This window comes from Gavia stellata, chromosome 2, assembly GCF_030936135.1.
Source record: "Gavia stellata isolate bGavSte3 chromosome 2, bGavSte3.hap2, whole genome shotgun sequence".
Classification (NCBI taxonomy): domain Eukaryota; kingdom Metazoa; phylum Chordata; class Aves; order Gaviiformes; family Gaviidae; genus Gavia; species Gavia stellata.
The window spans coordinates 14,950,045-14,961,148 of record NC_082595.1 but is presented as its reverse complement, the minus strand read 5'-3'; the positions used below and the strand labels follow the sequence as shown (position 1 = coordinate 14,961,148).

Below are 11,104 nucleotides of genomic sequence, written 5' to 3'. Positions count from 1 at the left end.
AGAAAGGGGGGAAAAACTCCGAGAGGGAGAGGAGCGAGGGAGCAGGGCTTTACCACTATATTATGTGGGATCTTGCGGCGGCTGGGGGTGGGGGGGAAGCAGGGAGATCCCAAACCGGCGGTCGAGGGGGGTGGGGGTGGGAGAGCCGCGGCCGCTGCGAGCGCTGCAGATAGGAGACAAAAGAGGCACAAAGTTACTCTCGCAACTTGGACTTACAAAAAGGAGGCGGCCGGGGGGGAAAGCCGCCCGCGCTCGGGCTCCCGGGGCTTTTTTCTTCGCTCTTCGCCGTTTTCCCCCGGCTCCCGCGGCCGCTCCGGGGCCGGGCGCCGCCGATGGCCGCGGCCCCCCGCGCCCGACCGTGACGCCCGAGCGGGCCCCGCCGGGCGCCGCCGCCCCGGGGCCGGCCCCGCATGCCGGGCGCTGCCCGCCGCCCCACGCCGCTCCCCTCTATGCGGCCGTAGGGTGCGCGGCGGGGCAGGGCTCACCATGTCGATGCTCCCGACTTTTGGCTTCACCCAAGAGCAAGTGGCCTGCGTCTGCGAGGTGCTCCAGCAAGGCGGCAACATCGAGCGGCTGGGGCGGTTCCTCTGGTCCCTCCCTGCCTGCGAGCACCTCCACAAGAACGAGAGCGTCCTGAAGGCCAAGGCGGTGGTGGCCTTCCACCGGGGCAACTTCCGCGAGCTCTACAAGATCCTGGAGAGCCACCAGTTCTCGGCGCACAACCACCCCAAGCTGCAGCAGCTCTGGCTGAAGGCGCACTACATCGAGGCGGAGAAGCTGCGGGGGCGACCCCTAGGGGCGGTGGGCAAGTACCGGGTGCGCCGCAAGTTCCCGCTGCCCCGCTCCATCTGGGACGGCGAGGAGACCAGCTACTGCTTCAAGGAGAAGAGCCGCAGCGTCCTCCGCGAGTGGTACGCCCACAACCCCTACCCGTCCCCCCGCGAGAAGCGGGAGCTGGCCGAGGCCACCGGCCTCACCACCACCCAGGTCAGCAACTGGTTCAAGAACCGCCGGCAGCGGGACCGCGCGGCCGAGGCCAAGGAAAGGTACGGCTCCCCCGGCTCCCCCGGCGCCCGCGGGTCGCCGGCCCCGCCGCTCGCCCCGCGCCTCTCCCTCTGCCCCAGCCCCGGCTGCGGGGAGGCCCGCGGGACGGCGCGCCCGGGAGGGGCCTGGCCCTCCGGCGCGGGGGCGCCCAGCGAAGCAGAGGCGAGCCAGGCGGGCGCTCGGCGAGGGCGCCTGTCCGCCAAAAGTAGCCCCGGGAGAGGCGGGCGGGACCCCTTCCCCGCCGAGACCTCACCCACCCCACCCCGCACAGCCGGCGCGGCGGCCGCGGGGCAGCCCCTTCTGCCGGGGGCGCTTCCCACGCCCGGCGGCGACCCCCGGTTAAGCAGCGCGGCCGCCTCTCCCCGGCGTGCAGCCCCGCCGGGCGGCGGGGCCCGAGGTGCCGGTGCGGGAGCACGGCCCGGCGGGAGAGGCCGGCGGCGGCGGGGCTGAGGGCGAGGGCTCCGCGCCCCGCACAGCTCGGAGCGTGTCCTTGAGGGCTACCCCGGTGCAGAGAGGGAGAGCCGGGGCGGCAGCCGGGAACGAGCGGGTCTGAACGCTGTTAGCGAAACTTGCCTCTAAGGTCGGCTGCTGGCGTGAGGCGGGAGAGCGAGACGGGCTCTGACCGGAGCCACCTCTCACCTCGCTCGTCAAATGGCAGTTCGTACTCACTACCCAGCAAGGTGCTCGGGAGTGCGTGTTAGTAGATGTATGTTCTTACACCGAGCGTGATTCCCAAACTGTTTTTCTCGTTAAATGGAGTGAAGGGACCATTAATTGCCGGGCAGAGGTTAACGTCTACGTCCTTGGGCATTCGGGATGACTTTTCCGTCAGCAGCCCCTGTGCCTTAGGAAGGCCCTTTGAAGAAGCAAAAAGCGTCCTCTAACTGCGCAGTGGCTCCTCACTAGCTCGCTGAATTGCCCGGTCCACACGGATCTGATCGTAGGGCCTGCGCGGTTAATTACTGGATTAGGAATCTCTCACAGATCCGTCCCTCCGCGGAGACGCCTTTTTTTTTCGTTTCTGCCTCATGTGTCTTGGAAATGGCCAGCGCCGCGGCCGCGCAGCTGTGCAGCCCGGCAGGTTCGGGCTCCGCACAGATTTGCTCCACACATTTCCCGAAACGGTGCTAGAGCTTTAATTTTCCTTCAAATCCCCGCAAGTGTTGGTTTTACGAGATGTTAGAGATCCTTTTTATTGCTGATAGCGGGGACTCACCTTCAAATATCCGAAGGAAATGAAGGTTACACTTATTCCATTCTTTTTTTTCTTTTTTTCCCGAGGAATCAAATTTTAAAGGTCTCCAGAGGCAAATAAGATTTTTGACATTGAAAAATACACTCAACCTAATATTACACTCCAGGCGTTGGAAAACAGACTGTTCATGGGATTGCCATTCACTCTAGCTAACTTGTTCAAACAGAGCTTTCTTGTCTATTTTTAATTTTTTGGCACAAAGTGTCTCCAGCCACATCCTGCAGCCCTTATTGAGGAAAAACCGCCAGCGCAATGGCTTCACTGCTGTCGACCAAATCCTGCAGGATAGGGCCCCTCTGCCAGATAGGGTGTTTCAAAGCTTCCGCAGAAGCTTTCAAATAGACTTGCAATGCCTTCCGTATTTCAGGCAGGGCTATGTCTAAAGTATTTCTACGAGGGCTATGTCTAAAAGCCGCGTTAGCCTTGACGGGACGGCCGCCCCCACCCCGTCTTGCCCCTCATTTCGGGGGGGAAAAAAAAAAAATGTATATATATATATGTATCTGCAAGGGCTTGGCCAGCCTCCAGCGATTTCTCGCTATTTACCCGACGATGAATTTTGAAATTACGTCCTGCCTTTCCGAGCCGGCTGCCTCTGTCGGTAGCCGCACCGGCGGTGCCGCGCCCCCCCGCCGCGGAGCCGGGCACCCGAGCCGAGCCGAGCCGGGCGAGCGGCCAGCCGGGCTGCGCCCTCCGCCGCCGAGGAGGGACGGAGGGATGGCAGCGGGTGTGCGGAGCATTTCCCGAGGGGGGCCGGGAAATAGGCGAGTTAACTCTGTTTGCTTGCCTTATCTTCCATATTGGGCGATGTTTTGCGCTTTAAGCTCAGGGCGAGGGAGAAAAAAACCGTCCTGTTACTTAAGCAAAAGCCTGTCCCGCCCGATGCGAGCCTGGGAGGCTGTGCCGCTGCACGGAGCAATCCTGCCTACAACTCGCCGGGCTTTGGCCCTCCCGGGAGAAGTCGCGGCCGAACTTCTCTTCAGCTCCGAGAGCAGTTTTAAAGTTAAAAAGTCTTTTTTTTTTTTTTTTTTTCACTGTCTTCCTCCCCCGCTTCCCTTCCTCCCCCCTCCCTCCCCACGCTGTGCAAACGCTTTGGAGGCAGAAAGTGACGTTTTGGCAAAGTGACACTTTCCGCTGGGCTAGCGGGAGACTCTGTTTACAAGCTCGGCGGACCTTAGACCTTTGTGCCAGATGAAGAGGCCTTGGAGGTTTGCAGAGTTTGTAAACCTACTGTTTCTGCGTCCCCCCCCCGCCTCGCCGCCCCGGGAGCCACCTCCCCGCCGCCCGCCGCCTCCGCTCCCGCCGTGCGCGCCCCGGAGCCGCGGCCACACGGTGATTTCCCTCCCTCTTTTGTGTTTCCTATAGGGAAAACAACGAGAATTCCAACTCCAACAGCCACAACCCGCTCTCGGCGTCAATGAACGGGAATAAGACAGTTTTGGGGAGCTCAGAGGACGAGAAGACGCCGTCAGGGACCCCGGATCACACCTCCTCCAGCCCCGCGCTGCTGCTCAGCTCCAACCCCGGGCTGCAGCCCCTGCACGGCCTGGGCCACCCCCAGGGCCCCAGCGCTATCCCCGTGCCCAGCGCCGACCCCATGCACCACCACAGCTTGCAGGACTCCATCCTCAACCCCATGTCATCTAACCTGGTCGATCTGGGCTCTTAAAACCGTGTACACGCTCCCTCCCTCGCACCAGCCCTCCTTTACTCTATTTTTTTCCTTTTTTTTTTTTTTTTTTTCCTTAATCTTACCAGAGACTTTGCAAGCGATGACAAACTCCTTAGTGGATGTGTTGTGCCCTTTGGCAGCAGGCTGGCTGCAGGTTTGGAAGGTATCGGACTCGGCTGTGGGCAGTAATGTTGTGAAAAGCCTTAAGGGTTGCTTGAAGGTGGTCTCAGGCGTGTAAGGACTGTTGGACAGGCGCTGTGATTTTCACGGCAGGCTGCAAGGCGGTTCGGTGTAGCAGCTCTTTCCAGCCTTAACTTCACCAGTCTCTCGGTGGTGTCACTCGATCGGGCCGGTCTGTGTGGGAAGAGGCACATTGTAATCTTTTATTTTTCGGGGGGTGGGAAGGAAAGGGGAGCGCAAGGCCGCTGCTCCCATGCCTGTTTGGAAGTTACACATCGCTCCCGTTATTCTATTGTAGTTATGTATCCGTGGCAGGTGTACGATGTACAATTTCAACTAAGAATACAAGAGTTGTAGTCAAGTTATAGCAGCAACACGCGCTCTAGGCAGACTCTGTAACCTTCTTGTAGCTGATGCTATGCAGAGAGACGGCTTCTTTGGCCTTGTCCATGTGGTGCTTTTGCCATTTGCTGGGTGGGAAAGGAAGTGATGGCCCGGCTCCGGCCCCAGAGGAAAGCAGGGGAAGATTCTCCCCTCGCTATGCAACGAGGGCAGGAGCGGGCTTTAAAAAAAAGAGGAATTGCTGCTCAAGTTTAGACCTAAACGACAGTATCAACCGCAAGTCACTCACCTTAGTTTTGTTTATTGTTTATATTATGTGAATACATTCTTTGGAAAATATTTCTGCTTTTATTTTATAATAAAATCTAGAAATCTAACTCGGCGTGCGGCTGCTTCTCTCGCCGGCGGGGTGTTTCCGGGCTCAGCCCTGAGCGGCAGCAGAGCGGGATGCCCGGTGGCCGGGGCTGACGGCGCTCGCCCGGGGGAGGCGGCGGACACCTGCGCGGTGCCGGGGCCCCCGGGGCTCCCCGCCCCGGGGCTTCCCCCACGGCCGCCGCAGAGGCGAGCGGACCTCGCCCCCCCCCCCGCCCCCCGAGCCGTCAGGCGGCACCCCCGCACCCCTGCACCGTTTGAGGTGCCCCGCGGAGCAACGCCCGGGCACGTCGGGGCCGCTCCGTCCCGGCGCGGGGAAGCGGCGTGCGCCGGGGGGAGCTGGCGGCGCCCTGCGGGAGCGGGGGGACAGGGGGACGGGGGGGACAGGAGGTGCGGGCCCTAAGGGGAGCAGGGAGGTGGCCCACCTGCTCCCCCGAGGGCACGGCCGGGCACGCTGCGGGCTTTTCCGCCCCGGTGTCCGCTGCCCCGGTAGAAAGCCGCTCCCGCCGCCCCCCTCGCCTCAGGGGCGAGCGCGCAAGTTCAGCGTGGCCAGACCCTGCTCCGGGGTCCGGCACGGCTGGGCAGCAAACGCCTTTCCAGCGCCCGTGGGAGTGATACCGGAGTGGGATTTCTCTATTCCTCTGCTTTTTCTTTCTTTCTATTTTTTTTTTCCTTTTCTGTAAGCACAGGGTGGCAGAAGAGACAGGCAACTTGCTTGCAAGTTTGCTTCGTTAAAAGAGAAGAGCTCAGGGTGATTTCATTACAGCTTGCACGCTCGCTACCGACTCTTTGCTAGAAGCCGAATGTGATACATCATCCGTTTAAAACGTTCCTCAGAGCTTGCAAGGGGTTTTATACTTTTTTTTTTTATCCTAAAATTAATTTCTTGTGAAAAATAAACTGAGAAAACGATATGGCTTCAAGCGGGATAGAAATATGCCTAGATCAGCAAAGATCGTGTCCAGGTTTCAGACGCTGGCTGAAATTTCAATCAGCGGGAGTTTTTGTGCGGGCAATGTCCTAATTTGATATAATCTGGGGCTGGATTAGCGCCTCGGTGCGTTTGTGGGTGTCCGCTAAAAGCACATTTCTCGGAGGCCCCGTTAAAGTCTATAGATGGAAAGGTACGGATGTCGGTAACAGGGAGGATCGGCCTCGGAAAAAAGCTCGCTCTTACTCGTGGTTATAAATGCAGTGTTCTCCTTGTGCTGGGGTGCAGCGGGGTACAGTGTTATAGAGGAGACAATGTGGTACATTTAGGTTTATGCTTCTCCTGTTTCTGCTCTTTGGGGGGATTTTTCAGCAGCCGAGATGATGTGGCTGTTGCCGCAGCGGTGGGAGCGTACCAGTGTGGTCCTGCGTGCATCAGGGTCTAAATAGCAGATCCTGTTATTTCCGTTGAGGGGCATCTAATAATTTTAGCTATGAATTTTAATCCTTTGAAAATAAACATTTCGCAAGTAGAGGAACCACTGCTTCCTAGGGCTAAAGAAGATCCCCGCTCCCTGTAAAATAACACATGCAGCAATGCAATATTGCAAAGAATGAATTAATTGGCTAGTTAATTATTTTGTATTTTTAGAGATAGGAATAAGTTTGGGAAGGAAAACAGAACGACTGGGTTAATAAAACATGGCCTGGAAACCGAAATAAAGCCTTAAGGCTTTGCCCGCTGGAGAAAAAAAAAAAAGAAAAAGAAAAAAGAAGTATTAGAGAAAGACGGGGGACATTTAAAGAGGCGGTATGAAAACAGGATGGGGTTTACGTGGTTAATAAAAGGTCATATTGCACAGAGGAGGCAGAATTCGATCGGCAAAAGTAAATGAAGGGCTGACAGGGTGAGAAAGGCCCTTTGAAAGCGAGGGGCGATGAAAACTCCTGTAAATTGCAGCGAGGATCACTTATATGCGGAGAAAAGAAGAGCGGCCGAGCCGCGGAAGTCAGTTAAAGACAGCTAGAAACAGAAATCATGCAGTCAGAAAAAAAAATCTGCTGGTCAATCTAGCATTAAGGGCGCACACAGCCTAAAGCCCAGATGACGGGACGTGTGTAATGCAACCTGAAAACCCGTACATGTTAAGACTCATTTTACCGGACCGTACTCGCCTTAGTAATGATGTTTGGTAAATTAGCCCAAATCCCCCTGATTTTCCACGCACAGAAAAAGTTCCCCATAGAGGAATATGCCGAAACTGACGTGACTAATCCTTAGTTTTAAACAGATTAGTTATGATTCACTGGCATTACGTTACATGGGGCATATCTCATCTCAGGGTTGGCTGTTTGCGGGGTACCCCCGCAGGTTTCGGGGCATAAATAAAAAGACGATCCGGACCCGGCAGGTTTTACCCATGAAGCTCCGCCTAGCTAGACCCGGACTGAGGCCGGAATGCGGCGGGCAAACCCCACAGCTGAGCCCCTATAGCTTGGGCGCCCAGGGGAAAAACCGCCCTCGCTCTCTCTCTCGTATACACGCATACATACATATATATACATACACATGCATATATATATAGGTAAAAGTGGTATTTGCCCTCAAACTAGAACCTTACCAAATTACATAATGAATGCAGCATTTACGGACCCCAGAACTGAAACTGGAGTAATTCCTTTAGAGAGCAGGGCACTGAATATTCACGGTGTACTAGAGCAGATTTGTTCTGCTGGGAAGCCCTGTACTTTATTACGTGAGTGTTAACTGCCCCGGTGCTGCGCTGAAGAGGGCTGTGAGAGAAACCGCACATTTGAGACAGAAAACAACTTTGGCCGTCCTGCCAGGGCGCAGCTCGTCACCCTGTCGGGGAAATACTGATGGAGGCGAGGGGAGAGCATCCCGACAGGCTACTGAAGATGTGGCACAGTCCCCGAAGGGGCGCGTGAGGCTTTGCTGGGGACAGGGAGCAAGTTTATTGGAGGAAGAACATTTCCTATGAGTAGGGGAGCGTATGCCGGAGCTTGCAATCCAGCTGGTTAAACGCCTTCCCTCTGCAAGCCCTTGCAGGAGCTTGGGGGTGAACAGGACCCTCTGGGAAGCACAGTCACGTCTCATCTGCCAAAGGCTGTGTGGCTGCGTTTTCCTTTGGATACTATAAGCCATTTTGCAGACATTTCAACACGACCTACACGAGAGAAGTCGCCTGCTTGGCATATTTCTTGCGGGCTGCCCCGGAGCAAGCTACGTTCCCTCTTCTTCTCGCCACCCCTGGCTCAGCAGTTCGGGCCTAACCGAAGGCTCAACGTGTGTTTGAGGGGGGCTGCTCCAGTCCCAGAGTGAAAAGACTTGGAAGTGCCCCTGCCTGCCCAGCGATGTTTGTGTAAGGCATTCGGGCTCCTGTTACCAGACCCGGAAACAAAATCTCTTGCCTTCTTCAGGAGAAACAAATGCAGCCCGGTATGAGCAGGCTCTTGCCTTGAACAAACCCTCGCTTGAGCATGACAAATAATGTAGGGGGATGGCGATGAAAACACTGGCCACTGGCCCTTACTGCAGAGCTCTTTAACTTCCTCTGCTTAGTGAATCAAAACGCTGCGGCTCAGCCAGCCAAGAAAAACATACGGAAGGGAACTTTCAGTGCTTCAGCACACAAGGAAAAGGTGAGGGTTTTGTCTGAAGGAGAGTAGCTCTGGGGTTTGGAAAAATACATACTTAAACTAGGAGCTGGGCTGAGCCATCAGCTTCTTCTCATCTTGCGGCGGGGAGCGGGGCTCAAAACTTCCCCTCCCTGCACCGAGGAGGCGGCTCCCTGTTCGGGAAGAAGGTCCATCTCCTTCCCACTTAAATAAATGGGAGGGGGGGTGTGTTTGGTTGTTGCTTGGGGTTTTTTTTTTGCCGCTGGGCGAGGACGCTCAATCTCCAGCTCTAAATCCCAAATTCGCCTTCAGCCGGCGTCCCGCTGTGCCGCAGAGCCGGTCCCGCTCCGCGCCCCGGGGCACCGGGAGGCGGCGGCTGCCGAGCGGGCGGCCGGGCTTGCTGGGCGGCAGAGCAATGAGCCGTTCCTGCCTCCAGCCCAGCCCGTGTCCTACAGGGAAAAAAGAAGAAAAAAAAAAAAAAAGAAAAGACTCCTTTAAAAAACCAGACAGACACACGGAAACAAACTGGGACTTCACCAAGAGTCTGGGACTCAGGGAAACGGAGAAGTTTAGTGGGAGCTAAAGTGAACAGACAGGTAAAATGTTACATCAGCAAACAGCGCTGCTCAGGAGAAGGGGGGGGAGAAGGGAAATCACTTGGAAAGATGAAAATCGCACATGTGCTTCTGATGACCCCGTTAGATGCGAAGTCCTCCAGGAAATACATATTTGAAACAGCCAGGAAAAACAAACATGCCTTTTATAGACTTGCCTGTCCCGCCATGAAAAATGCAAACCTCGGTATGGTGCGTGTGTATCTAGGGGGTGGGAGGGAGGAAGGGGGAATAGATTTTGTAAAGAACCCGATGAAAGCTACCTTCATCAGGAATATTCATTTGCGCTGCCCTGCTCTCCAAAAATAGGCTGTAGCGTGAAAACCGAGGCAGTAGTTAAAACTACCGCGTGTGAGACGGACATCTGAGTCTGAAGAGTGACTGTCAGGAGCTCGTCTGGGTGTCAACACAGGCGAGGCTGGCTGGCAACAGTGAGGAAGAAAAAAGACGGGGACAGTGAATAGTTAGCGGGACTTTATAAAGCCTGCAGTTTGCTGTAAAGTTGGGCAAAGTCCAGTGAATCATATTAGAAGAGCGATTTCTAGCAGTGCAGGAGCTGGGGTCTGGGCAGAGATCCCCCCAGTCCCTCCTTTCCAAAGCGCCGCTTTAGATGCAGTTGTGCAGGGGGTCGGGGGAGAGAGCAGAGACTTGATCCGAGGGCACTTTAGCAGTAAAGGCACCACCGTTCCTCCTCTTTCCCCCCGACCACGCTGCCCACGGAGCCGGACACAGTGACCCCGCTACCGGCAGCGCGGGCCGGCTCCGGGCGGACATTTGATCCCCCTCCCCGCTTTCCACCGCGGCCGCTGCGCCCCCCCCCGGCCTCCGCGGGAGGGGGGGAGGTCCGCGCCCACCTCCCGGCATCTGCTGTCCCCTCTGCGGGGCCCGGCTTTCTCCCGGTGCTTTGGAAACCCCGGCGGCAGGTGCCCCGTGGGACGGGCCGCCTCGGCAGCGAGCTGCGGGCGGCACCCACGCCGCGCGGGGACACGCACTCCTTAAGAAGGAGACGGCGAGGGTGCACCCGTCGGGGAGACATCTCCCCCTGAACACCTCAGGGTGCCGCCGCGGGGGGACACGCGACTCTAAATACTTCGTGTTCAGTGGGATGCGTTTAATCGAAAGAGGCTGAATATCGTCGCCCTGTTGTCACCGAGGAGCTGCGTGAGGAGGAAAAACATTACCAAAGCCTGAGCTAATGGCACCCCCGAGAGAGCCCCGCCCAACCACCGAGCGGGGCCAGGCCGGGACCCCTCCTCTATTTACCCCGGCGCAGGGAAACCACGCGGCCGCCGGCTTCTGCCGCCGGGGGCTGCCTGTGCCGCGGCAGCCGGAGCCGCCCCGTCGTAGGGAACTGGCTGTTTCCCACCGACGGGGCACACACGGCAGGCGGGGGATCTGCTCCCTGCAGCTCGCTCCTTCCAGCCCGCTCCGCTGCCCGCTGCCAAAGCCGGAGGAGCGGGACAGGGGCACGGCTCCCCGGGGCGGCAGGCGCGGAGGGCACAGGGGCTGCTGGAGCGGGGGACAGGGCTCCCAAGCTGCTGCGGGGCCAGGGACAAGTGGGTTTCTCTCCATACCCTGAGATACTCATGAGCCCAGCAGCTGCTTGAGGCCGGGATCCCCACCCCGCACCCCGCAGCACTACGCACCGAGCAGCCAGCGAGGCCGCGGCTGGCGCTGAGGGGGGCAGGGGACGTTTAAAACTTAAGAAACAGCTTGGGACATCGCTCTTAAGAGCGTGTCGAGAGCACACCCAACAAAAACATCAACAACTGGAAAGTCAGGACGGTTTGGAAACCTCCCGGAATCAAACGAAACCAGACGTGGGGCAGGGAGGTGTTGGCAGCGCTGCGCGGGGCGCGGAGCCGGGCTGCGGGGGCCTCCCGGGTGGCCGTGGAGAGACTGGCGTGGGGGGAGGCTCCGTCCGTGCGCAGCTCACCCCTCTGCCTTCCCAAATTAGAAGGGCCGGAGGTGGACGATCCCACCTCACTCGCGATTTTAGCAGAAAGCGAGGCGGTCGGAGGCAAGCGGCGATGCTGACACCGGGCTCTGCTGCTG

General features: G+C 57.8%; 1 protein-coding gene across 1 annotated transcript; it reads left to right on the top strand.

Moving 5' to 3' along the window:
- The first annotated feature begins 486 nt into the window (after window positions 1–486).
- SIX2 (SIX homeobox 2) lies at window positions 487–3,968 on the top strand. Its single transcript, XM_059835620.1, has 2 exons — window positions 487–1,046; window positions 3,665–3,968. Exons 1-2 carry the CDS (start codon window positions 487–489, stop codon window positions 3,966–3,968), a joined length of 864 nt encoding a protein of 287 aa, XP_059691603.1.
- Window positions 3,969–11,104: the final 7,136 nt, after the last annotated feature.

Bases quoted from the DNA above. Each gene is read 5' to 3' on its own strand.
- SIX2 (XM_059835620.1), top strand. From the start codon at position 487: ATGTCGATGCTCCCGACTTTTGGCTTCACCCAAGAGCAAGTGGCCTGC. The intron at 1,047-3,664 runs GTACGGCTCCCC...TGTTTCCTATAG, and splicing joins GCGGCCGAGGCCAAGGAAAG to GGAAAACAACGAGAATTCCA.